Source organism: Trachypithecus francoisi, unplaced genomic scaffold (assembly GCF_009764315.1).
Source record: "Trachypithecus francoisi isolate TF-2019V2 unplaced genomic scaffold, Tfra_2.0 Lachesis_group5, whole genome shotgun sequence".
Lineage (NCBI taxonomy): Eukaryota > Metazoa > Chordata > Mammalia > Primates > Cercopithecidae > Trachypithecus > Trachypithecus francoisi.
Window position 1 is genome coordinate 22,885,573 of NW_022681470.1, and position 27,794 is coordinate 22,913,366.

At 47.4% G+C, this 27,794-nt stretch overlaps 1 protein-coding gene and 1 pseudogene across 2 annotated transcripts in view; one reads left to right on the forward strand and one right to left on the reverse strand.

Moving 5' to 3' along the window:
- The window catches only part of UCK2 (uridine-cytidine kinase 2), an 87,535-nt gene extending 65,317 nt beyond the window's left edge, over window positions 1–22,218 (forward strand). Inside the window, exons 2-7 of the mRNA XM_033200601.1 lie at window positions 558–717; window positions 1,583–1,679; window positions 6,521–6,663; window positions 13,479–13,576; window positions 16,522–16,570; window positions 18,286–22,218. Coding sequence (XP_033056492.1) covers window positions 558–717; window positions 1,583–1,679; window positions 6,521–6,663; window positions 13,479–13,576; window positions 16,522–16,570; window positions 18,286–18,425 — 687 coding nt within the window. The 3' untranslated portion in view covers window positions 18,426–22,218. The remainder of the gene's footprint in view (window positions 1–557; window positions 718–1,582; window positions 1,680–6,520; window positions 6,664–13,478; window positions 13,577–16,521; window positions 16,571–18,285) is intronic.
- A 1,678-nt stretch (window positions 22,219–23,896) lies between these two features.
- On the reverse strand, window positions 23,897–24,389 carry LOC117076763 (annotated as a pseudogene). The gene has a single exon (XR_004434467.1). The product of XR_004434467.1 is annotated as a 60S ribosomal protein L23-like (transcript).
- Between the last annotated feature and the right edge of the window lie 3,405 nt (window positions 24,390–27,794).

Below are 27,794 nucleotides of genomic sequence, written 5' to 3' on the forward strand. Positions count from 1 at the left end.
CTTCTTTGTCACAGGCGTGTCAGGTGGACTCTTCTCTATTAGCCTTTTCTTTTTTTTTTTAAATTTAACTTTTAAGTGCAGGGGTTTGTTATGTAGGTAAACTTGTGTCATGGGGATTTGTTGTACAGATTATTTCATCACCCAGGTATTAAGCCCAGTACCCATTAGTTATTTTTCCTTATCCTCTGCCTCCTCCCACCCGCCACCTCCAGCAGGCCCCAGTGTGTGTTGTTCCCCTCCCTGTGTCCATGTATTCTCATCATTTAGCTCCCACTTATAAGTGAGAACATGTGGTATTTAGTTTTCTCTTCCTGCATTAATTTGCTAAGGATAGTGTTCTCTAGCTCCATCCACGTTCCCGCATAATACATGCTCTCGTTCTTTTTATGGCTGCATCCCTTAGCCCTTTAACTCGTCATGCGTGACAGCTGCCTTTGAATTCGTCCTTCCAGAGCCCCTTCTTGTAAGGTGTGCATCAGCTTGGTTACTCCAGGGACTTCCTCTGTACCACACATGCCCTTTCTCTTATTCCTGGGTGCTCTCTTTTCTCCTCACAGTCTTCCGTGTGTGCTAAGATCGTGCAGCTCCTGGGGCAGAATGAGGTGGACTATCGCCAGAAGCAGGTGGTCATCCTGAGCCAGGATAGCTTCTACCGTGTTCTCACCTCGGAACAGAAGGCCAAAGCCCTGAAGGGCCAGTTCAACTTTGACCACCCGGGTGAGTCAGGGTGTTGAAGGGGGTATGTATGTGTATTGGTGTAGGGGGGAATATTTTTATTTTGCTCATGAGGAAGTTGCTTAACCTCTCAAAATCTTGTTTCTATCTAGAACGTAGAGACTTGATAAACTACCTTGCAGTGTTATTGTGGGGCTTATGTGACAGAAGGAATTTTCAGATGCTTCATGTAGTGCTTGGCTCGTTAAATACTGATTGAATCTGTATCTGAACAAAGGTGATTTTGTCTGAGCCTGGGACTCAAGATGGGCCAGACATGGGGTCAAACATACAGAGCTGGTCCTTCTGCTGCCTCTGTTCTGAGGCAGCCCTCGTCAGACCCTCCTCCCCATGTGTACATGTGTGTTCAACCCACTCTGTGGCAGAGAGGGAGATGGAGGGGCAGGGGGGGCTGCCAGAATGGTTTTTGCCCTGCAGCCCTAGATCAGCACACTGCTCCTTTAGCTGGCTTGGATTTCTTAAAATTGTTAGAAGCAAACCGTGGCATGGTGCCTATTGTGTGCACTCCCCCAGTCATGGGTGTGCTTTCCAGGTTAGTTTAGCATGTGCCAATCCTAGGATGATAACAGCTAAACTTGGAGAGGGGAAAGACCTGTCTGAAGTCAGGGATGGAATGTCAAAGGAGAAAAAAAGAAATCTGTTTGTCAGAACTCATTTATACACCCTATTTTGAGATACAGGGAGCTTCCATTCTGCTTTGGGTAAAAATCCAGCTTTTTAGGGAGCAGTATGATTACCTTTAAAGTATGATGTGCCCATATACATGTTTATGAGGATGTCCTGTGTATGATTATAGGAGATACTATTTTAAAATTAAGAAACATTTTAACAATTTGATATTTTTCAGATGCCTTTGACAATGAACTCATTCTCAAAACACTCAAAGAAATCACTGAAGGGAAAACAGTCCAGATCCCCGTGTATGACTTCGTCTCCCATTCCCGGTAAGTGAGCTGTTCTGGGCCAGGGATGACACCCGCTGCTCCCCAGAGCATCCCTGGTCTGCACTGAGACCTCCTTCCTTACCTCCTGCACTTCAGACCTCTGTCCTACCCCTGCCTAATGCCATTCCAGCCGGTCAGTGGAGTGGGTGGTGGCAGCAGTGTGTGCTATGGGATTGCAGAGGTTGGGGAGTTCTTCTGGGCGCTTCCTGGAACAGTCCTGTTGTCACGATTCCTTAACTCCGAAGGATGGGATCGTATTTGAGCTTGAGAGACTGCATGTGCGTTCTGGTCCACATTCCAGTGCTGTTGTTCCTGGAACAAGATGTAAGGGGAGGGGTAGAGGAAGGGCAGGAAGAAGAACAAAGAAAACTGTTCTTTCTGCTGTCCTGGTTTACTTGGGATTGGACAGTGTGGACAGGCACGAGGTCACCAGACTGTGATCTCAGAATTAACCAAGCCCTCCAGAAAGCTTCTCAGTGGAATCAAAGCAGTCCTTTCCAGTGAAGCCTCAATTTTAGTGCTCCTGATTAGGAATAGAGGAGCGACCACACTTCCACCCCATCCTCCTTCCCTCTGAGTGGTGGGAATGGGCTCCTAGAGGATTGCACTCCTGTTGGCCAGACCCCAAGCTCCTTCAGAGCTGCACAGAGCGTCTCAGACCTCAATGTAGACTACACACATCTTCCCGTGAGTCTGAACTAGAGAGCGTGGTGAAGATTTGGTCGCAGGAGGAAGATGAGAAAGAGAGAGAATGAGCATGCATGTGTGTGCATGGAGGTGTAGAGGGGGCTATTGTGGTACTTACCTTCATGGCTCACCAGAATCTTCTGAAACACTTCCTTCTATGGGCCAGGTTCTTCTGTGTAGGAGAGAAGAGAGTAAAAGATCAGGATACCATCCTTACGCCTCCTGTGTCAGTCTGTTTTCCTAACTCAACCACTGCAGATCATGGAGGAATGAATGAAGGCGTTTAGTATAGGATTTGGAGCTTACATGAACACTGGGGCTGGGAGACTGAAGACCTGGAAGTTTGTAGCCAGAGAATCAGACTAAATAGTCCCCGCTGACTCTAGCCTGAGGCACTGGAGCAGAAGCTGGGGTTCATGGAAAAGTCCAAGAAACCCCCACGTCTGGGTTTGCAGCCTCAATCTAGGAGCTTGTGGACTGTTTGCAAAGTTTTCCTGTCTCATTATTACCATCTCCTGAATATCATGGATTTTGCTTCACTCTCACCTTCTAAGTCTCTTGTTGGCGCAGTAACCTGGAAGCATGTGGGGAAAGGGATTCTGAGAATTGTAGTTCTCCCTTAGGGGGAGGTGGTGGTGGCGTCAAGAGACATTCCAGCCCACCACTTCCCAGGTGAAGAGGTAAAATGCAGCATGATGGCTAAGGCAAGGGCCTGCAGAAGAATGTAAAGGAGGGAGGAAGAGCAGGGGATTCAGAGCAGGTTGTATGGAGGAAGTGATATTTAAGCTTTAGATAGGAAAGGATAAGAAGTTGTTTGGGAAAAGGATTTCCAAGGTGCTGGGTAGGGAAGCATTTCAGAGCTGGGCATGGATCAGCTTGGTCGGGGCACGGCGGAGGAGAGGTTTGGAGGAATGGGAGTGGGTGTGTGGGAAGGCAGGCAGGCCTCAGGTCATGAAAGGCCATAGGTGGCAGGGCCAGGAGCACAAACATTTTGTCAGTAGGGAGCCACAGACGACTCTACTGTGGTAGTGGAAAGGTCATTTTGGTGGCAGGAGGAGAGAGTATCTGCAATGCCATTTGTGAAGAAGCCTTTGGAACAGCCCCGGTGAGAGACTAATAAGGGCCTGAAAGAAGGCAGTGTAACTGAGCATGGTTGACAGAAGCCAGGGCCTGACCAATGCAGTCTAGGAGTGGAGGAGAGAAGTTGAAGACCTCGTGCAGCATGAGTTCCATCAAATTCGTATGCCAACAAGAGAAAATCCTGGTAGAATTCCCAGTGCAGACATATTTCACGTTTCCTCCTGATTTATCTCATACCTTATATATTAAAACCTTGTTCTTTAGTGGCTTAAAGCTCATGTCTTAGAAACTTTCACTGATCATGCTAGACCCATAGCCACCCCCTTCCCACGTCCCTGCAAATCTTAAGGGCCACTTAATTGGACATCAAGCCATTTAGGGTTAACTGATTCCATCCCACCCATGGGCGTTTGGTACAAATAAAAATTTGTTGGGCTAAAATGAAGAAGACATCTACTTGTTGCAGTTACACTTCTCTGAGCATCCTTTTCCCCATAAGCCAAATGAGATGGTTAGACTGGGTTATCTCAAATGATCTAATTGGCTATTTTCTTTTTGGGACTTCCCAGCCAGACCCTACATTTGTAAGTGGTATATTAAGCCAGGTATGACTCCTTGCACATTCTGGTCTAGTAGTTGCTCAATAAATTTGTTGTTGTTTTTTAAAAACTCTGAGCTGTTATGACAGTTTTTAGACCTGCATGTGGACTTGGGAAATGATTAATTCTAACTTCTTAAGGCACCAACAACAAATTAGGCAGTTCATTTTCTCCTTCTGAAGGAAACCCACTTTTCCTTTTTAATATTTATCAGTTAGGCATCCTAAAATGCTGTTAATATCTAGTGTCAGTACAGATTGAACATCCCTAATCTAAAAATCCAAAATGTGAAATGCTCCAAAATCTGATACTTTCTGAGTGCCCATGTGATGTTCAAAGGAAATGCTCATTGGAGCATTTCAGAGTTTGGATTTTCATATTAGGGATGCTCATTTTAGATCCTTTCTCCCCCTGCCATATTAGGGATGCCGTAAATATAATGCAAATATTCCAAAATCTGAAAAAAAAACAAAATTCAAAAATCCTAAACACCTAAGCACTTCATATAAGGGATACTCAACCTGTATATGTAAACTTAGTGCAGCCATTGTGTTCTCTGTTAGTGTGTTCAAGTGGAATCTCGCACGTACATTCACTTTATTTTTAGACAGAGTGCTCCCATCCTCTCCTTGGTGTAGGGCAGTTGCCTAGAGAGTGGCTCACTATTTACCCATTGGTCCTGTTTTCTGAACTCTTCTAGGTTGCCTTCTTATCCACAGTGGGCACACCATTTTCTGGTGGCTGACATTCTAGACTGGTGCTTCTTCAACCATGGCCGCATGTTAGAAATATCTCGGGAGCTTCTAAATAGTATTGAAGTTCTAGCTCCACTTCAGACTTGTGAAATCAGAGCTCCTGGGGGGCAGGATCCAGGTAGGGATATTTTTATAAGCTTCCAAGATGGTTCTGATATGCATCTCAGATACACCACAATTCTAGGGCATTTCCTAGTCCTAGTCCTTTTCTCCCGTCTTCCCTGCGCTGTTCTGCCACTTGCTAGCTACCCCAACAGTGCCTGCCTTAAAACTCATACACAAGCCCGGTGGTCCAAGCTAAGAAGGCATCAGGGAGTGTTTATGGGAAGGAGTTCCAACGGCACCCTCTTGAGCTGGCCATTGATAACTGACCTCCTTATGCTTGCCCAGATGGAACTACTGTTTTAAGAGACTTTGTTTTATTTGGTTTGCCAGTGTGCTAGTCAGGGTGACGGAAAAACTTGCAGTGATGATTGTTACTCTATTTTCAGTGAATTTTGAGCAGGAGGCAGTTGGTGACATGTAAGGTGGGCATAGGACAGAATCAAAAGACAAAATACAGTGAAAGTTGCAGCAAGGCAGAGCTGAGCACAAGCAGGGCCATCTGTGAAAGCCCATCACCTAACCGTTTAGCAATGTTTCACTGTTCTTACTTTTTGAAAAGTCGTGTTGGCTGGGCTTGGTAGCTCATGCCTGTAATCCTGGCACTTTGGGAGGCTGAGGTGGGTGAGTTGCATGAGTCCAGGAGTTAGAGACCAGCCTGGGCAACGTGGTGAAACCCCGTTTCTACTAAAAATACAAAAATTAGCCTGGCGTGATGGTGTGCATCTCTGCTCCTAGACACTTAGGGGGCTGAGGAAGGAGGATCGCCTGAGCCTGGGAAGTTGAGGCTGCAGTGAGTCCAAGATTGCGCCACTCTCACTCCAGCCTCCTGGGTGACAAAGTGAGACCCTGTCTCCAAAAAAAAAAAAAGAGAAAAAAAAGTCATGTTTACAATTAGTGCCGGCCCTAGGCTTCCCAACCACGTGGGTTAGGTGGATGAAGTCATGTGCATTTCTGCTTGATTGATAAGGAAGAGCAGCTCTAGGGAGCTCAGGAGTGACCTGTGGCCACTGTATTGGCTTGGGGTAGAGCCAGACCAGACAGACATCGGGATTCTGTATTTCCTCACAAATGCGTTCTCGTCTGTATCCTCTTTCCCAAAACTTTTCTTTATTTTCCCTCCCTCCCTTCCCCTTCTGTCCTTTTCTCCCTCCTTTTCAGCTGCCTCAGGACTGGTGGGGAGGGGGTGGGGTTGTTGAGAGAAAACTGTAAGTTTCTGTTTTTAAAGTTCAGAGTGTTAGGTTCCATAAACCAGGCATGAGAGCATTCTGGAGACGCCCTCAGAGAAAAAAAGAAATCACATCTGTTTTTGTTTGCCTTTATTCTTCATTCAACAGCAGGTTTTTTTGATTCCAAGGAGAAGGATGTCTGCCCTGTATTTCTGTTTCATGGTGAAAGCTCAGAAGAAGTGGTCAAAGGAGACCTTTGTCCCAGCCGTGATCACCCTTGGCTCTTTGGTGGTGGTGTAAGGCTGTAGTAGCCGAGTCTTTAGCTCCCGCTTGAAGTCTGTGGGGGCAAGGAACTCAGAACCCAGCCCAGCCAGATGTTCTGGCCCTTGTTCTCTGCCCCTTGCTAGCCCCTGCCTGGCTTCGTCCATTATCTGCTCTGTGCTTTACAGGAAGGAGGAGACAGTTACTGTCTATCCTGCAGACGTGGTACTCTTTGAAGGGATCCTGGCCTTCTACTCCCAGGAGGTACGAGACCTGTTCCAGATGAAGCTTTTTGTGGATACAGATGCGGACACCCGGCTCTCTCGCAGAGGTGCGTTCTAAAAGCCCCAGGTGGCCCTGTTGGTGGCCACCTCAAGGGCAGAGGACCTGGGAGCCTCTGACAGGACCCCACCCCCCTGAGTCTGAAGCCCAGGCCTTCCCTGAGGCAGCTGTGTGTTGCATGGTCCAGCGGCTGCGTCAGTCCAGCCCCAGGATATCCTGCTGCCCAGACACTTGGTGACATTTGAGAAGGGATTAGTCACTTACTGTTTGGGATAACGAAAGACTTGTGAGGTCAGAGACTAAATAAGACATTGATGTCTGCTTTTGCTGGGAAAAGTTTGATTAATTGCTTAGTTCCTTGCAGTTTGTTCACAAGACATCAAAATGAAGATGCTCTGATTTGCGGAACTAACTGTAGGGCCCCTGAGGACAGGATCCCCTGTGCCTAAAGTGCTGGGCAGCTCATCCTGTTAGCCTGCTTCTCTAGCCCTTTATTTTCCAGCAGGCTTTACGGAGGCATTGCTACTCTTTCCAGTCAGCTCAGGAGGGAAGTCAGCTGAGCCCTCCGCAGGCGGTGCTGAGGATGGGCCTGTCCGTGCTAAGTCCGCCATGCCTGTGTGCTGAAGGTACAGCAGTGCCCCTTGGTAGAGGAGCCCAGCCTGTGAACTGAGCTCTATAGGGTATTAAGCAGAGAGTTTGCTTCCACCAGGAGCGATTGGGAGACTTCATGGACGAAGAGGGGTTGGGACTTGGATGTGGTGTAGCAGGGTGGCGATACAGGCAACCCATGAAGGTGCACAGCACAGATGTACAGACAGTGGCTTGTTCTGAGAATGGCAGGAACCTGGAATGTTCAGAGCGTTGTACGAAGAGACACAAGAAAGCAGGTTGGGGTCTGGTTTTAGAGACTGAGATCTCTAGTCTGGTTCTCAGTGGGTAAGGGAAAGCTACTATGAAGTTCTGAGCAAGGTAAGTAAAGTGGCCACTGTTCTGTGTTGGACCCTGGTGCTGACAGAGGAAGTGTAAGTGAAGCCTATAGCTGTAGCTGGAGCAGCTCTTTGGAGACCGCTCTGCTGATCTAGACACGAGGCAGGGGTGTGGTCCTTAGGTGGGTGGGAGAGGGAGCAGAATTGAGATGAGAAGAGTATTAGCAGAGTTAGAGTTGACCAGGACCCAGCAAGGGCAGTGGGTGGGGGTGACTGAATAGAGGAATGAAAGGTGAGAAGGTTCGAGTCTCCGTTGTGTGAAAGAGGCGAGGAGACACAGGAAATGACGAGGTTAGCTCCTAGTCACAGGACACATTATTGACAGTTTCAGATTTTATAAGCTGTATCCCAGAGACCTCTGACTTCAAAGTCTGGGTACTTTTCTCTTTTCGGTTCATGAAACAGATCTGTAGTTTATCCCATTTAGCACTGTAATTGTAAGGACTATTAATGAGACCAGTATAACCTACAGAAACAAGTCCTGAGCTTTGCCCTTCTAAGTAGTAATAGATAGGCACGCTGTTAAGTCAGTCGGAGCTACATTCTGCTCCCACGTGGGGTGGGGACAGTTAGTTTTGTGTGATGGAAAAAGAATGGAATGGGAGGGGCCTTTTAGTTCTAGCAGAGCTCTTCCCAGCTAGCTTTGTGACTAGGCTCTTGCGCCACCGTGGCTTGGGTTTCTTTATGGATAATGCAGGGGAGACAGGCCTGCTTTTAGTGTCACGACTCTGGCTGGGTAAGAGTTGCATAGATAATTGAACCCTGAGCCTGACAGCCCCTCATGCTTCTACCCCAGGGCCTGGCTTGTCACCTTAATCCACAAACTCAGGCCCTACTTTGGTTGATCTGCTCAGTGTCTGTGTCAGCTTGTCAAATTAGAGAGGCAGCATGATACACAGGGACAAATAAATTTTGGAGTCAGGTGAGCTGGGCTGAGATCCTGGTTTTACCACTTACTAGATGTGTGACCTTGGGCAGATTGTGTTTTAACTTCTTTGTATCTCATTTTCTTATTAGAATGTGGTCTTATGGTTGGTACTTCTGCTGTAGTTGTGAAGATGAGAGGTAATGCAGGTAAAATGCCTGGTGGTGCATAAGTCGATAAATATCTATGTGACAGATCAGAAATCTGCTTCTGCCGAAGGGGTTGGTGCTGTTCATTTTCTGAATTTTCTGACAACACTGGTTAAGTCCTTCAAAGGGATCTGCTCAGGTACTGTCCTCAGGAGCTGGTGATGTCCAGGCTGATGCCATCACGAGTCCAGCAGTGGTACTCGGTCTCAGGGATGCAATGCTGCCGAGGGGAGCCTCACAGCAGGGAGTGCAAGAACCAGCACAGGAGATTGGAACCAAGTTTTGAGCAGCAGCAATGACGCTGGAAACAAAGTGCATCCTAGTGTCTAATTCAAACAGATCATCACAGTGTGGGTTCAACAGAACATTTTCCCTTCCTTTCTTGCACAGGATTCTTGTGTGAAATGGGAGCAATTGCTACGGTGGTGCTGGCCCTCTCCTGGGGTTTCTTAGGGCCAGCTCTGCCTCTCCGCCTTCTCTGAACAGGCTGCCTGGGCAGGGCTCTGCTTTCTCATTTCAGATCTGCTGACTTCACATGTCACCTACTGCCGAGTCACTTTCCTGATGGACTCATGGGACTTTTCTGCATGCTATTTCTACAAATTCATTCTCTCTCCACGTAGGACAAAAAATATGCTTGGCATGTGCTTTGTGGAGTGCGGGGGTGCTGGGGTAGGGAGGCTGGTTAGTCAGAAGCAGCTGTTGAGCGAGCTTGAACATTCCTAGAGACTTGAGTTAGCTCCATGATTTTACCCGTCTGTCACACCCTCCTGGGCATATGACCTCCATATTCTGAGTTGACCCTCATGTGGGAGAAATCTGTATTTGAGTAAAGCAGCTCTAGAGACTACCTCCTTCCTGATGGAAACCCTTGACATTCTAGGGATTGGTTTCTAGCCTCGTTTGCCTTCATCTTCTCTCTCAGCCCTTAATACAGGGACAGGGATGAAGCGGGGCAGGGAGATTTAGGATGGCTGACCCCTCATCTTCCTCATGCGTCATTCTCTGGTTCACATAGAATTAGGGCTGCACTGGGCCTAGGGGGATTCAGCCTGTTCATTGACTATAGAGTAGCACATTTCCTCATCAGATTTTTAAAGTGATTGACTTCACCATTGAGGAATTGTCTTTATTTTGGGTCCTTCTAAGTTTTGTTCTCGGTTTTTGGCTAACCAGAAAGAGCACATCAGGGTTTGGAAGGGCTGACATGGAAGCCCAGCAGGGAATGTGGGCAGACTTGTAGCTTCCTGCCCTGTACCCTGTTCTCCAAAAGGGCCTGTCCTGGCCCAGCAAACGTGCTGGGGTCAGAGCAGTGATGGAGGAGCTGGTTTTTGAGCCCCTGGGGTTTCCAGTTTGTGCCAAGACCTTGTTTTGACTCAGTCCTTGGCGCAGTCCTGTTTCCTGACTCTGCCTGGGGAGCAGGGCCTTTCAGTGCAGGGAGGTGGCTGGCCCTCTGTTGTTCTTGGCTCAGGGAGGCCCAGTCTGCCTGAGGTGATCGTTCTATCGGAGGTTCTTGGGGAGCAGAGGTGGGCAAGGCCTTTTGATGTTGCGTGTTTCCAGTGTCTGGGCAACATTCTGACCCATTCCCTATTTGCTTTTCCAGCATAAAAGTTGTAGTGAGACTCTTCCTTGTCTTCCTTCTTCTCCCTCCTCACGTTTGTTGTCCCATGTGCTTGTGTCCTGCTCTCCCTTACTGTGTGGCACCCCGCCCTTCCAGCTGCCCCGCAGGACTCCTTTTTCTCTTTGCTCACCCTGCTCAGCTGGGTCTGACCTGCTTACCTGAATTCGAGGTTCCCGCCCTCCCATGGCGTTGAGCAGTTCTGTCAGGGAGGCACTACCCTTCCAGCGTGCCCTCAGTTTCTGTTGTGGTCCTAATAATCATAGAACACATGCTTTTTGAACGTGTGCTAAGGCGCCAGCTACGGGTGCTGAAGAATTTTATGCACATCTCTGTATTCCTGAATAGTAATATTTATATTTGTTTATTAAATTAATATTTATGAGGAAGGTACCATTATTGTTCCTGTTTTATAGTTAGGGAACTTAAGATTCACAGAGGTTAAAGTCACTTGTCCAAGGTCACAGAGGTAGGAGTTATTGGGGTCAGGATTCAGGTCCGGGGCAGTTTCTCCCCCAGAGCCCATAGAGGTAGAACAGAAAGCAGCTTTTGGGCTGTAGAAGCTTCACTGTGCCTCTTCCTACTTTCTGCACGACCAGCTTCCTCTCGCCAATGACAAAACAGCTGAAGCCACTAGGTCTATAGAAGGAAGGGGGCTGAACGCCCAGGCTGAGGGCAGTAGGAGGACTACGTGACAGGGTGTGGACATGCACTGTGTGTGTGTGTGTGTGCGCGCGCACGTGTGTTTGTGTGTGTGCACGTGTGTGTGCGCGTGTGTGCTGGGAGAAGGACAAAGCTTTCTCCAGTGCTAAAGCCTTCAGCAATTGTCTGAAAAGCATGTGTTGCGAAACAATCCCAGCATCAGGCGTTTGCAGGGTTTTAAGTAAAAGCTGCCCAAGCACGGGTGTGTTTGTTTTTTCCTAGCTGTGATACCTTTTTGATCTGGTTTCCTTTTTTCTTTGGGCTTTATCTGGAGACGTGTGAAGAATTGGAGGCCGCGCTGGCTGTGTGTTTTGGCAGTGCTACTCTGGTTAGCCACGTGTGCCGGAGCTCTGAGGACTTCTGGGGGGTGTGCCACGTGGCAGCTCCTCAGGGCTCCTTCTTGGCGAGTCTCCCAGCAGATCTGCCAGAGCAGCAGGTCGGCAGCGGGAGCCCAGGTCCAGCGTTGCAGGGGTGGGGAAAACCATTTTCTGACTGGAGAAGGCTGCTGCTGGGCTGGGTGGGCAAGTCCTGACACATTAGCAACCAACCAACTGTTTTATTACCAGGTCTCCCATGGAGAAAACACTTCGTAAATTGAGGAGCTGTTACAAAAGTCAAATGGCAGCATCATTAGTGCCCGGCTTTCTGGAAATGTGGATTTCCCGGCAGTTTTCTAGCCTTCTCATCTTACAGACTTCCTGTCAGCCTGGATGATAGCCATGACAGCCTCCCCATTCCCTGTCCTCTGTGCATGCATCTGTGCATGTGTGTATAAAGACACAACTAGACACATGGCTTTCAGAGGTTCTGTCACAGCTATACCCCATGTTCGTTTACAGTGAGTTTCACCCCACACTTGAGTCTGTTCACTGAGAAATGGTTGGGAGAGAGCTGAAGAGCCACTACAAATGATTGTAGATGGATGCGGTAACTTTTTGGGGTGAAAGATTTAGCAGCTCAGATGATAAGATTAAATTAAGATAACATTTAAAATGACATCTGCAAAGGGAGGCAGTTTTAATTAAGAGAATCTCCTTCCAAACTCCCTACTCATGGGGAAACTAAGGCTCATGTGCAGCGGCAGAACCAGGGTGATCAGTCTTCTTTCTATTTATTGACAGAAGACTCTATTTAATAAAGAGTGTATGGGCTGCCTGTAATTCCAGCACTTTGGGAGGCCGAGGCAGAAGGATCACTTGAGCCCAAGAATTCAAGACTATCCTGGGCAACAAAGCAAGACGCTGTGTCTACAGAAAAAAAAAAGGGGGGGGCTCACACCTGTAATTCCCAGCACTTTGGGAGGCTGAGGCAGGTGGATCATGAGGTCAGGAGATCGAGGTCATCCTGGCTAACACAGTGAAACCCCGTCTCTACTAAAAATGTAAAAAATCAGTCAGGTGTGCTGGCAGGTGCCTGTAGTCCCAGCTACTCAGGAGGCTGAGGCAGAAGAACTGCTTGAACCTGGGAGGCGGAGGTTGCAGTGAGCCGAGATTGCGCCACTGCACTCCAGCCTGGGCGACAGAGTGATGAGACTCTGTCTCAAAAACAAACAACAACAACAAAAAACCCCATTAGTCCATTGAGGTGATGTGTGCCTGCAGTCCCAGCTACTTGGGAGGTTGAGGTGGGAGGATCGCTTGCTAGAGCCCAGGAGGTTGAGGCTGTAGTGAGCTATGACTCCGCTGCTGCACTCCAGCCTGTGTGACAGAGCGAGACACCTTGTCTTAAAAGAAAAAACATTTTTAAAGAAAAAAAAAAAGAATGGTAAAAGCCCCTGGATAAAACTAACCAGGGGGAAGAAGGTAGAAGACAGAAGATGGTGAGTTTGTTGTCAGCTTGGGCTTCCTCAGCGCCAGCCCACCATTCTCTAGACTATGGTTTTCTTATCTTTCACTGAGTGATTTTTTTTTTTGTGTGTGGCAAACCTCTGTGTTTGAGGTAGGTGGAAATGGTTAACCATGGCTGGGTGATCTGCCTGGCCTGGGCTCCATGCTGCAGAGGGAGCATGGGTGGGAGCTGGGAGCAGTGAGCTGAGCAGCGGGTCGCTGGACTTCTGAACACAGGTAAGTGCATGCAAGGAGGCAGCGTGCAACCCAGCCCTCCGTGGGCCCAGATTGCTTCCTGTTAACAGTGAGCTCTCCAGGGCTGCCCTGCTTTTTTTTTTTTTTTTTTTTAATTCACACTGAAATTTTGTTTGGATCAAATGTTGCTTAAAACAAGAAGGCTGTTGGCCTCCATGGACAACCGTTTGTTTGAAAGAGCATTGTTATCATTGCCACGTTTGACCATTGTAAGATGTCAGAATGTAACTTGTCTTTTTCGAAGCCGCTGCTGATCTGCTCTTGGTCAAGCCTCTCAGGTTTCCAGCTTGAGAATCATCTAGAGTAATTGTGGAGCCTGTGGGAGCTAGGTCCACCCCATGAAGGGCGGGTGTGCGCTGGCTCCTACACCGTTTTTTGATTCTTATTCTCCCTTCTCTTACAGTATTAAGGGACATCAGCGAGAGAGGCAGGGATCTTGAACAGATTTTATCTCAGTACATTACATTCGTCAAGCCTGCCTTTGAGGAATTCTGCTTGCCAGTGAGTTGTGTTCTTGGTTTGTTTTTGTTGCATGTAGAATTTAAAATTTGATGATACAAATGAAGGTATGCGAGTTGGTGGAGCTCCCCTGCCTGAATCTCACTCCTCTCTCTCAGTGATCCTCTGTCCCGAAGTCCTAAGAGAGGGCAGCCCTTGGCCCTTGTGTCCTCTGTGTTCTCCAGGAGCCCTGTCCTGCTGTTCTTTCTTTGGGTAGCCCTGTAGGGTCCTGCCAGTCCTTAGGCAGGTTATTTAATTCCCAGCTAGTTCTAGACTTCTTGCTTGGTGGGATCATGGGGTGAGACTCTTTACTGAGGGTGTATCATATCCAAGGAGAGTCCTCAGCCATTTGGATCTCTGAAGGGCCTGCAGTAGGTGAAGTATGGATGCACTGGGTCCTGTGCCCCGAGGTGTTCCCCTCTGAGCCTCTCCTGCCATCACTGGTGAGCCCTGCTTTGAGCTTGTCTTTAGCTCGCATTTGGGGACTGTCATGCCTTACTGGAATAAGCTTCCTTCCCTTCACCCTTACAGATGCACCAGTCCTTCCCGTGGCAGCTAGGAATTCTCTAGTGAGGTGGCTTTCAGAGAAGGAAGAATGGAGGGAGTTGGTCCTCAGCCCAGGAAAGACAGGAAGGGGCATGTTGAGGGAAGGCTACCAGAGACAAGAGGTGTGGTGTGGTGGGGCTGCAGAAGGAGAAGTATTTAACTCAGGAGAATCCTCCTGAGTCACTGAGTCTTCTCCAGCTTGGCCAAACCATGGTCTGGCTCCTTAATTATTTGTAGTTAAGCTCTGAGACGAGGAGGAAGGGTAGGAAGAGGTTGGGACTTAACCTGGTCTTGGTTGAGATATACTGGGAAGGCTGGAATCTCTGAAGACAATGAGAATAAATTTAGAGTAAGACTGGGTATTGGAATTTCCCTATTTATTCTAATAATAAATTTCATTCTTTTTCTTCTGGGAAAATATGATCCTCAAACTCTTTGTTTCTTCAAGGATATTAGTAGCTTTTACAATAACCCACACTTGACTTTGGTTTTAGATGCAGGACAGGTGGACTTTTTGAGCCAACTGAGAAACGTTGATGCCCTGTCCATTATCCCGGAGACTACTGGGTTACAAGAGTAGGTTACTGGGAAGAGACCAGAGGGGGCTAAGGAGCTATATGAACTTCTTTCCGCCCATTTATCTGTCTGAGGACCTCTCCTGTTATTTTTGACTTAATAAGAACACAAGATGAATTTATTATTGGAAATCAGTTATAGTTAACTGTCAGTTTTCTGCTGTTTAACTTAGTTGTAACAAAGCTAAAAATTCTGCATAGACATTTTCCAGGTTATTTTTGCTTGCTCCCACTGTCCAGCCACTCTTTGCTCAGGGAAGATCAGCTCATTCCCGTGTAAGCCAGGAACTTGGACCTGATAAATGTCTGCTCAAGTTTGACTTGGGTTTGGGGCTGACACCATTGCCTTTCAGCAGTCCTAGTGTGGAAGCTGCACAGAGTAAGAAGCCCACACGCTTGAGGTGTGGTTTATGTGGTCTTATGCTAGAGTTAGTGTATATACCAGGATGCAGTTATTTGTAGAATGGTCTACAAGATCTCAGTAAATTTGGAACAACGAAAAAGAAATATGCCTCTTTGTGGCCTTTCTTTTTTCTTTTTTGAGACGGAGTCTCGCTCTGTCGCCCAGGCTGGAGTGCAGTGGCCAGATCTCAGCTCACTGCAAGCCTCGCCTCCCGGGTTTATGCCATTCTCCTGCCTCAGCCTCCTGAGTAGCTGGGACTACAGGCACCCGCCACCTCGCCCGGCTCGTTTTTTGTATTTTTTAGTAGAGACGGGGTTTCACTGTGTTAGCCAGGATGGTCTCGATCTCCTGACCTCGTGATCCGCCCGTCTCGGCCTCCCAAAGTGCTGGGATTACAGGCTTGAGCCACCGTGCCCGGCCTGTGGCCTTTCTTTTTTAAAAAATTTGGGTAATAACAGAACCTATGAACTGGTCATCAGTGAAGAATACTTTTTCTGGTTTTACCCTGTGCTAGGAGTGAACATTGTCATGTTTTAGACTATGCGTAAAAGTCTGAGGTGAACCAGTCCCCTGGAAAGTTTGGATTTTTCTAGTTCATATTTGTCCTAGTGGAATAGAGGCAATTAAGTGTTTGGCTTCAAAGACCATGTTCTCTGCGTAGGTCGTAAGCTGAAACAGTGTTAAGCGTTAGAAATGAGAACTTGGTTGGGAGCAGTGGCTCATGCCTGTAATCCTGCGACTTCAGGAGGCCCAGGTGGGTGGATCGCTTGAGCCCAGGAGTTTGAGACCAGCCTGGGCAACATGGTAATACCGCCTCTCTATAAAAAATAACAAAAAGTAGCTGAGTGTGGTGACGGGTGCCTGTAGTCCCAGCTACTCAGAGGCTGAGGTGGGACGATCTACCCAACGCAGGAGGTCAAGGCTGCAGTGAGCTGTGATGATGCCACTGCACTCCAGCCTGGGTGACAGAGTGAGACACTGTCTTAAAAAAATAAAAAAAGAGTGAGAGAGAACTTGAATAAAAGCTCAATTTTTGTAATGTAGATAAAGTGGATAAAAATCCATGGTAGATAATTATAAATTGAATTATGCATTGGTTTTGGATTAACCACTCAGTCTAGACCATTTTTCCCTCACTGATACATAAAAGTCTTCAGTCCTTCGTTCTCATTTTCCTCATTCCCTGCTTATCTTCTTTCATTCACAATTCAGCTAAACAAGGCAATTCCTTAGATTTCCCCAAATTTCTATTAATAGATGCATTCACTGTGAAGTTGTAAACAATATTATATTTGAAGCCTTAAAAGCTGCCCCTCTCGGCTCGCTAGTATGAAGGCTGCCCTTTCCCCGTGTTCCCTTGGAGAGGGGCTTGCGCCAGTTGTCTCTGAACTGTGTTAATGCATTTTAACTGTCTTTCTCCACAGACAAAGAAGTATGCTGATGTGATCATCCCTAGAGGTGCAGATAATCTAGGTAAGTCCCGGCAGAGTGTCATCCTGGAGTATAACGTCTGCCCTTTGTCAGTCATAATTTAGGCAGGACGTGGTGACCATACAGGGCTCTGCAGACCTGGCTGCCCTGCTTGTCTGAGATTGTGAGTCAGCAGAACCTTTGCACCTACGTGTCTGGCCTCGGGAACCGATTGCTGGGTGTAGGCACCCACGTGTTATGGTGACAGACATGCACTTGTGCTTCTCTGGCAGAAATGGAGGGCTGCAGATTACGTTTTACTATCACTTCCCAATGATGACACTTGGATACTTTGCTTCTGAGGCCACCTTTTAGCAAAAGTAGATTCCCTCGATCTAATTTAGAGTGACCTGCCATCACGGTAGCTCTTTCTAAAGGGAGCTCATTGCTACTGTTATTGTACTTATTTTTGATTTTATTTTATTTTACTTTAGAGACAAGGTCTTGCTCTGTCACCCAGACTGAAGTGCAGTAGCACAGTCACAGCTCATTTGCAGCCTCCAGCTCCTGAGCTCAAGTGATTCTCCTGCCACAGCCTCCCAGTAGCTGGGACTACAGGCGTGCACCACCATGCTCTGCTAATTTAAAAAAAAAATGTTTTTGTAGAGATGATTTCATTATGTTGCCTAAGCTGGTCTAAAACTCCTACCTCAAGCAGCCGTCCCACCTCAGTCTCCCAAAGTGTTAGGATTACAGGCATGAGCCATAGCACCTGGCTTATTTTTTTATTTTTTTGGCTTGTCTAGGAAGTATGAATGTCTCTGGACTAGGCGTAGTGTGGCAGAGTTGATCTGTAAGATGGGACCTGGTTTCTTGATTCTCTTTAGAATTTATTTAATTTTCCCTTCATTTAAAAAGATTATTTATTGAGCTGTTTGGAGTAAGTTATAGCAGTAAATATTTAACCCTGTATTTTTTAAGGACAAAGGCATTCTTTTTCATCACCACAATGCAGTCATTAAATCCAAGACACCATTGATACGACTTCTTTTAACCTGGAGATGTTCCCTATCTTTTGTTTTTTTTAAGACATTTTTGAAACATAACAGGCCCATTGTTTGGTAGAATGGTCCTCCATTTGTGTTTGTCTTTTGCTTTCTTATGATTGGATTCATGAGCTTATGTAATCTGAAGGAATTATCCCCGGAGAGAGATGGCGTGGTCCTCTTTGTTTATCACATCAGAAAGCATTTGATGTGTATTCCATTTTTGGTGATGTTAGATTGACCTCTTGGTTGAGGTATATAATTTATTTCTAATGCTAAGAAAAGATAGCTTTCTCTGTTATGTGGTTTGGAGGGACAGAGGGCCTTCCATCGGGATGCTCTGTCTTAGGATGGAAAACTGGAAGGTTTCCTGGTGGAAAGGTCTCATAGCTAATAGATGTGGCAAAACCATGGCTGGTTAGCACGTCTGCAGAATTTGGCCCAAGTGCTTCATCCAGTGGTGACTGATCATCTCCTGATAAGGTACCCATTCATTAAGGGCTTACTCTGTGCTAAGCATTGTCTGTCTTAGCCCTCCTGCAAAGGAGAGGGATCATATTAGTCCAGGCAGAGCCACTGGAAAGTTGGATGACTTGCCTGCAAGTGGCAGAGCCACTTCCCTGGAAGTCTTTCAGCTGTGGTTCCTGCGTGCCCTTTTCCCAGACAGACTGCCATACTCACCCCTGCACCCGTGCTTGCACCCATAACGCTCTGCTGGTCTCTGCCCCACAGTGGCCATCAACCTCATCGTGCAGCACATCCAGGACATCCTGAATGGAGGGCCCTCCAAACGGCAGACCAATGGCTGTCTCAACGGCTACACCCCTTCACGCAAGAGGCAGGCATCGGAGTCCAGCAGCAGGCCGCATTGACCCGTCTCCATCGGACCCCAGCCCCTATCTCCAAGAGACAGAGGAGGGGTCAGGAGGCATTGCTCATCTGTACATACTGTTTCCTATGACATTACTGTATTTAAGAAAACACCATGGAGATGAAATGCCTTTGATTTTTTTTTTTTTTTCTTTTTGTACTTTGGAACGACAAAATGAAACGGAACTTGACCCTGAGCTTAAATAACAAAACTGTGCCAACTACTACTGGTGATGCCTAATTATGAATCCAACGTGTAACCAGTTATAAATACATATATATATAAAAGGATCTATTTTTGTGTAAATGTACAAATACTGTAAAGCTGTTTGCCATAAGTATTTTGCAGGAGAGTCTGTACTTGAGTCTTTTAGGACTGGAGCTGGAATTTCACCAAGGGGAAATTGCCTGTCGTGTCCCAGGGCAGGGAGGCTCGGGCATCTGTGAGAGACGGGGAGGGTGGCTAAAGTCCCATTGCTCTTGAGTGCCCCATGGAACTCGATGGGAATGGGGTTGGAAAACCTTGATTGCCTCCTCTGTCACATACCACTCTTGGAGCTGGAGCTTAGCGATATGTCAATGAGAGATATTCTTGTCTTTTTTCTTTTTTCTTTTTTTTTTGAGTTGAAATTAGGTAAAACCTCAACTCAAAAATCCAACTCAGGGAAGAGGCCCACTGAGGAGAACAAGTCTTCTGCACTTTCTTTCTGCCCTGCTCCCACCCTCTCGCCTCTGGCTGCTTGGATAGCTTGGTGACTCCTTCCTCACCCTCCTGCTTCTCCGTCTCTCCAAGAAGCCAGAGCTGCCTCTTTCCTTCCCTGGAAGAGATTTTATGGGATCGCTTCCTGGTAGAAGATGGGAAGGAGAGGGCAGAACTGTGCCTGCTGTCATATCTGAAGAATCACTGGTTCTTTCTGCTTCCCAGGGACGTAACTGATCTGATTCCTTGGGCTTTTTCCTGTATTGTGGAATATAGAGTGCCCCATTGCAGGCTGGGCGTGGGTGAGGGCTTCGGTCACTGACGCCGGCAGCAGCACCTCACGAGCTGGCAGGGGAGCTCTGTCCATGGAAGGGTAGTAGTTTCTGTTTCCTGGAGGTTTGCAGTGAGATGAGGAGAGTAACTTTGGTCAGGGATTCTCGCTAGCAGCATCATGGCCAGGATGATTTACTTACTTGCAATACCGCCTAGTGGATATGGCAGCTGCAGAGCATAAAAGGGGCTCAGAAAAGCAGTTTTTAAGAAGTATTTAAAAGGGGAGTATTTAAATCATAGGTAACCTAAGTTGGAGTCTGAGGTTGAAATATTTGGGGTGGAGATTTCTAGCTTTCCTGAGAGCTGCTGCTTGGTGGCAGTGTTTTCTCTGGAAGTACAGATTCCTGACATTCTGGGTGGAGGGGAGCCCAAGTGAGCCTGAAGGAGGTCTGATTAGAGAGTCCCGAGCCTCAGTTTCTGACCACAGAAGAGCCAGAGATTTTCATTTCATTGTTGACCACCCTAGTGCTTGGTGGACTGTGCCGTTAGCTATCCCACTGTGGCTGCCATTGCCAGAAACGTTTTGGAGAACCTTCTCTCTACATTGCTCTCAGAGCCTCTGCGAGCCATTCAGGTAAATCAGTCTCCGTTACTACCTGGTCACCCCAAATGTTCCCCTCAGACTCAGCACCATCCAGTCGGATTCCCCTTCTCTGGGTTCAGTTTGACTCTAAATCTGTTTTGCTATTTTAGAAGAGTTAAACCTAGTCCCCAACAGAGCTTGCCACCCGGAGACTTTCAGGAGACCATGCAGGCTCTGAAAGGAGCTCCCAGTCACAGCAGCCACCTACTTGGAGCAAGGGAAGGCTCCTAAGATGCCTCCTTTGAAAGCCAGTGCTCACCAGGATGGCTGAGTTCTGGAGTGTGTGTTCAGGATCAATCATTATTATCCTTGTAGTCATGGCTTGATCAGTTCTGAGATGAAGCAGGGAATGCAGGCCTGGGTTAGCATCCTGAGGACACGGGGCCCCTGGCCTTGACGGCACTGGGCCGTGCTCAGGTGAAGCCCACCCCTGTCTGGAGAGCCTTGGCCTTTCAGTGGGCAGCATGCTCAACTTTACTTGAAGCTCCCAGGTGCCAAACCATTTAGTGCCTTGGCTGTTTATCCCACTGCCTTGGAAGATGGACTCGTCTCATCTCTGAGCCTTTACCTAGCTGCTTCCTCATCTGCCTGTGGTGTTGGGACCAAGCTTCCAGTATCTCTGAGTAGGCCACCCCTAGCTTGGAAACAGCTATAAGGGCTGCCCTGCCCCTTGTCACAGGATCACCAATTCTTGGTGGCTTGGCTGGGGCCACAGAACAGTGTCTGCTGGGGTCTGTGACACACCATGTCTTTGCCCTCTGTGGCAGCCCAGCATTTAGCCAACTCTGTATCTGAACTTGAGCTTTCTATGGAACAAACAATGGTCTTAGTTTTTTAAGAGCCTCTGGGTCTCTGATTCCATGGAGAGTTAGGAGTAGAATTATTAGACCAGAAACCATGACATTTGCCATCTAGGTACTCTTTGCTGTTCAGGGTGGAGGCACAGATGAGCAGAGTGGGGTGATGTGGGTTGTATGTGCATGCAAGTCCCCTGGCTCCAGAGCCATCCAGTGGTGCTCGGTTCTCTCTTCCTGCCCAGGTATTGTGTGTGGACCAAGTGTTTAGGAAACAAGCCCAGAAGCATTATGTCACAGGAAGGCCTGGCCTCACACTCCTTCACACTAATGAGCTGTCTACTGACCCAAGTTTCTTATTCTCGGGCAGCCTGGGACCACTATGAGCAGAGAGATGGGAGTCTATGTAAGAAGGATGTAAGTGTCCTTTGATTTGGAGCGGACAGAGGAGGTCCTTGCAAAGGCAGTGGGTTAAACAACAGGATGTCTGTGCGACAGGCCGGGGAGGAGGGCAGAGACAGGGTCTCCAGTTCACCTTGCCGCAGAACTAGCCTAATCATCCCTGCTTCTGGTCTTGGCCACTTGGCAGTCATGGGGAAGTTGACTCCCCGCCTCACTTGGGCTTGGAGCTGGATACTTGTGGGCACGCCCAGGGGGGTTGCCAGCATTTCATTAGGCTGCTGGGTCAGGCCTGAGGCTTGTGTATACCTCGGAGCAGTCGGGCAGCAGGAGGGCCGGAAGCCTGGTTGGTTTGTATATGATTGCTCTTGCTGCTCTCGTGCACTTTCCTTGATTTAGCAACCTTGACCTGCACTGGCCCCCATGGCTGTTGGAGGGAAGTAGCCTCTTGCAGGGAAATACTTTCCTCTGCCCTGGAATCTCCTATGTGCCTGTTAAAGATTCCAGGGCCAAGAACTGGGCAGGCTGAGGAGCAGCTAGGTAGGTGGGTTATGGAGTTCAGGACTGCTTCTGGAAGGGGCCGCCTGTACTTCTGTGCCACCGTTGCCCTTTACACTTTGCTCAGGGTGGGGTGGGGGAAGCATTCAAACAAAACAAGGAAGGGAACTGTCTGGCAAAGGCATAAGTGGATGCATCCAGAGCTCAGTCCGCTTTCATCTTTTGTCTCTAGACGTTCTGCTGCCCTCCTCATACTGGGGACTGGCATTCCAGGTCAGCTTGACTGTGGTCTTAGAGGCAGGGAGAGCCTACCCAGTCCTGCCTCAGGAGCAGGGTGAGTAGCTAAATACAGACTTAGGCTTTTTTTTCCCCCTTTTAAGATGCTTGCTCCTCTCCCTTTTCTTTTTACCACCCTACCTTTATTGTTAGTGGTTACAAAGTGACCACATATTATGTACTTTGCTGTAAATAAAGACAGACAAAAAGGATCCGGCTCTCGCCTTCTGTGTGATGCTTGGCCCAGAGCAGCGACCGAATCCTGGCTGTGAAGCCCGAGTGGCTCCAGAGGGGCCATGCTGTGCATATGCGGTGTAGATGTCACTGGGCCTGCTGTCATGAAGCCTCATGATCCTGGGGTGTATGTGGGGCAGACCCCAGGCCTCACCTGGGCTCAGATACCAGTTCAGGTAGTGGACTTGTAGTTCTTATCAAGTGGGAAGCCCGGGCCAGGGTTTCTGGGAGCCTTTGGTTCTTAGGACATTCTGGCGCTGTGTTCCCCTGATGTCATCCAGTTTACCTGGCCTCTGCCCCATTGCCTTCCTTAGGCTAGTGACCAAGCCCCTTCCTTGCCCAAACAAACCCTTTTAAAGTAAACTTTTTTGAGGGAGGGGGGTGGAAGATGAGGAAAGTTTACATTATGACAACACAAAACAGTTGCATGTTGCCCACACGCTGTGAATGGATGTATATGTATGTTCATCCCTGTTTTTTAAAGACCTAGGCCACCCACCAAGAATAGAAAAATGATTGGCTTTTGTCAGGGTGTGGTGGCTCATGCCTGTTATCCCAGCACTTTGAGAGGCCAGGGCAGGAGGACTGCTTGAGGCCAGGAGTTCGAGACTAGCTTGGGCAAGAGGGTGAAACCCCATCTCTACTAAAAAATTAGCTAGGTGTGGTGGTGCATGCCTGTAATCCTAGCTACTCGGGAGGCTGAAGCACGAAAATCACTTGAACTCAGGAGGCAGAAATTGCAGTAAGCCGAGATCGCACCTCTGCACACTAATGCAACAGAGAAAGATTGTCTCAAAAAAAAAGGGCGGGGGGGGAATGGCTTTTATGCTCTTTGTCACGCCCTATCCACTATTAACTTGCCACCTTTCGTAGCTTGTCATTCATCTCTTCCACCACTACCTGCCAGGCACCCAATGACTGTCATTGATGGGCAGAGCCGTTTTCTTTCTAGCCACTAGTTCCACTCTGACAGGTGCAACCCCATCTGTGAATTTAGCAGCTTTTTAACAGGATCTGTCCTCAGAAGGTGGCTATTTTAAGCAACACTCAGGTGCCCCTGCAAGAGCTAATGTAAGCATTGTCAACTTCTGGCAGGTGAAGATGTTGTGAGTCACAGTAAGTGGCTTGCCTGGTGTCACACAGGCAGTGGTCATGCAAGTCGGTGCCTAGCTGTAGTTCAGTTTCCCTCTGCACTGCCCGCAGTCTCGCCTGTCCCAAGCCGACCACCTCTGGACTTTGATGCTTTGCTTGGGATGCCACTTGGTTCTCACTGGGTGTTCCTGCACCTTTGTTGTAGTTGGAGGGGACCGTGGTGCAGGCCAGTAATGCCCCGGAGTCGATTTTTTAGTTTTGTCTCCCTACCCTTGTGACACAACATCCTCTGAGCCATCCATCCTTCAGCTCCACAGCTAGGAGGAGATGCCTGTTTGACTAGTGCTGCTTTAATCAGACCCTTAATTGGGGCAGATTAAAAGAAACCTGTTAGGACCTGCTGAAAGATTTTAAATAAGGGGTGGAGAAGGAGACTTGAGATATGGGAAAGTGCTTTGAGAGGATGGAACCAGAGATGGAGTTCTGTTATTTGGTGCTGGGGGATATGTTTAGATTTCTATTTTAAAGCTGACCGTAATCAGATCACTTTCTTTTTTTTTTTTAAATGGGTTTAAAATTTTTATTTTTACAAATATACTGGAGAATCATGCAATGCTGCCAGCATTGGATGCAATCCGGGGCCACAAGTCTGCACACTCCTTTGCTACTGGTCCTGTAATGGCAGAACCTTTCATCTCGCCTTTATTGTTCACTATGACCCCTGCATTATCTTCAAAATAAAGAAACACGCCATCTTTTCTACGGTATGACTTTCGTTGTCGAATGACCACTGCTGGATGTACCTTTTTTTCTGAGCTCTGGTTTGCCTTTCTTGACTGTGGCCATCACCATGCCACCCACACCAGTAGCGGGAAGTCTGTTCAGCTGTCCCTTGATCCCCTTCACGGAGATGATATACAGGTTTTTGGCTCCTGTGTTGTCAGCACAATTGATCACAGCTGCTACCGGAAGACCCAAGGAAATCCGGAATTTCGCACCAGAGGACCCACCACATCCTCGCTTCGACATCTTGAATGCCGGAAAGAGGAAAAAAGGAATCAGATCACTTTCTAAACTCAGAATGAAGTAAAGCTACTTGAGAGATTTTGGATTTTGTGTGGGTGTGTGTGTTTGCATGTATATTTATACACACACACATACATATGCTTATAATTTTTTCATGAACTAAAATAACAATACCAAGTAAAAAATTTGTGTTAGGACTAAACCCAAGATTTATATTCTCAATTAAATGAATGGTGGTGAGGGGCAGGAGAATATGAAGTTGTGCCTTATACATACTCCCTTTTCATACAGTCATATCCATGCTTAGCATTGCCTTTTATTGAGGATGTGTTTAGACTAGATCCAATGGTGCCTATGGCATGGTGCCTAGAATGAAAATGGTGCAGGGTTTAATGCAGTGCTCACTGAATTCTGACTGTTCTGGTTCAGGGAAAGCCACCATGGCCTCTGCCTAAATTGCTCACATGTGAGGGTGGAATTCTATGCTGAAAAGCCCAGGAGTTTTTCACCAAGATAATTGTAGTTGTGGATGTTCTCAAGATTTCTCTTTATGATGGCATATACTTTCTCTTCTGTTTCTGAAATTTCCAGCTTGCATTGTAATGTTCACATTCAACTTATCCAGCTCTCGTTACACTTTCATTTTATCCTTAAAACAGTCCTGCGAAATATATAAGGAATGTGGTCATGCTCCAGTTTTACTGAGAAGGAAACTTGATTTAAACCCAAAGCAACTGCTGGGAAGTAGGACAAGCTGTATAGTCAGGTTGTGTGGTGTGTGCCTGCCATCTAATGGTGGGATTCAGATTGCAACAGGAAGGTTGTTTTGGGTTGCTGAACTTGGCATATGCTTGGCTATCATGGTTTGTAAGAGAGTTGTTGGAGTGTCTCTAGAAGTCTTATTTATTTATTTTTTTTTTCTGGAAAAAAAATTTTTTTTAAGAGATGGGGCAGGTCTATGCTGTTCCCCAGGTGGGTCTTGAACTTCTGGGCTCAAGGGATGGATCTTCCTGCCTCAGCCTCCTAAGTAGTTGGGACTATAGGCATGCACCACGGCACCTGGCTTTTGCTACCATCTGTTGCAGTGGTTCCACAAGATGGCCATCGTAATCAGTGGGTGAGCTTGTTTAAAAACTTGAGTGGGATCCATTCCTGAGAATTCTAGGGAGGGAATCTTTTTTTTTAGAAAGGGTCTCACTCTTGCCCAGGCTGGAGTGCAGTGGCATGGTCATGGCTCATTGCAACCTCAGATTCCTGGTCTCAAGTGATCCTCCCACCTCAACCTCCTGAGTAGCTGTGACTGCAGGTGTGCACTACCATGCCCAACTATTTTTTTTATTTTTGTAGAGATGGGGTTTCGCCATGTTGGGGAGGGAATCTTTTATAACAAACTGGACAGGTGAATTGGACGGACAGGCAGGGTTGGAAACTAGGGGCCTTGTGTATTTAACCATATAGACCATTAAAATCTGTGGTGTTCGTTGCGTTGGGGATCCCATTTCTCCCAGAAATGTCCTGTGTGTTGCTTAAGGACCTCCCCTGCCTGCATGGAGACTGGAAAGAGGGTTTCGAGGCTGCCCCCAAGCCCATTCAAAGTCAGCACCGTTCTCTAAGGTTGTCAGACCCCAGGAGGCTCTGGGCTGGAATTTTCCTGGGAGTGTTCCTTAGAATGTCTGCTAGAGCTGGGGTGCTTTTACAAGTTAGCAAGCCCAGTGGCCTTCAAACATGTTTTGGCTGTGGATCCCTTCAGGAAGTCTTACCTGAAGTTTCAATGTGGAAATTAGAGGAAAGCAAAGCTGTGTGGTTGAAACTGGCAAGGGGGGTCTGGAGCCTCCTCTTAGCCTCTCCCTTGAGCTTGGAAACCATTTAAACCCAGGCTTCTCATTTCACAGATGATGAAATAGACCCAGAAGCAAAGTGACTGAGTCAAGATCCCATCGTTGGGCTGTAGGTCTGCAGTGGATTGGATTAGGACAGAGTTGGCTTGGGAAAGAATACCTAAACTAGACTTCTCAGCAGCCACTGCTAGAGCCCTGCCCCTAGGCTAAACTCAGCTGTTGTAGAGAAGGTTTTAGTAAAACCAAAGTAGGATATTTTGATCAGACATCAAATGGGTTTTAGAGCTTAGCCTATCCCTGGAGCTCTGTGCCTCGCAGGCTGAGACGCACCCATTTCTAGGCCTTTTGCCATCCCGATGCCCACTTTGGGGTGAGGCCATGATATCGAAGTTGGGTTTGAGGATGGCGTAAGGAAGGATATCTGTTGCACATATTATTTAGTAATTTTAAAGGGATCCTACAATTTAGTGGTGTGTGTTTCACCATTTCTTCAAAATAGTGAAAGTCAAAAAGTCCTGGCATCAAAACGAAAGGGTCTGATATTGTGTTCTCTGATTCTTCAGCTAAAGGGGCTGCCTAGGGGGTCAGACAAGCTGAGGGACACTTGGCATCTTTAGCAGGACAGTCTACATCATACCTGGAACCCCTTTAGGCCCAGTGTCCACCTCTACTCAGGATGTTCCGGTACCCTGGCTGATGAAAATACCCCATCTTTGTCAGTTGGGGTTTATATACATACATTTTGTAGGGGACCGCCATGAACCCCTCTAGCAGGCTACAGAAGGACCCCTTCTCCGAATGTTTTTACATACATGAAATAACACCCCACAAATACCAAAGGAAATAAATTGCAATGCGGTTACCAAAACATAAAGACAAATCTGGGATATAGTAAGATATGTATTGCTTTATTAACACATCAAATAACGAGATCCAGCAGCAGGTCTAATATCCACCAAAATTGTGTGGTAGTGATGCACCTGAGTGATATTTTGCAATTCTGTAACAATAATGTGTTGTGAAAGTAACTGATTTCTGTGGCTGACAAACTAATACAGTCAATATTTCTATGATGCCTACAAATTGCCTTCATAATGGAAGGGCATGCTAAATTTCAGTTAGAGGCTAGTGAAAAGATAGATGTCATTTTTCAAGTTCATGGATTACCTGAATTCTGCTCAGTGCTTTATCCTCAGATTACGAACCCCTGTCCAGATCCAAATCATCCTGGTCACCTGGAGACTAAGGCAGACCGAAGGTTTTCCTCTTTACCCTGCGTGTGGAACGAGCTAAGCCTCAGTCAGTGGTGCTGGGCTTCTTGTGAGATAATTGTACTGGCTCTGGCCTGTAGAAACGAAATGAGCATCCCACATTTAAAACATTCTTGGAATCACATTTAAAAGAGTAAAAAACAGGACTGGGTGCAGTGGCTCATGCCTGTAATCAGTGCTTTGGGAGGCCAAGGTGGGAGGATGGTTTGCGGCCAGGAGTTTGAGACCAGCTTGGGCAACATAGTAAGACTCCTGGCATCGTGGTGCGTATCTATAGTCCTACTTGGGTGGCTGCTGTGGGACGATCACTTGAGTCCAAGAGTTTGA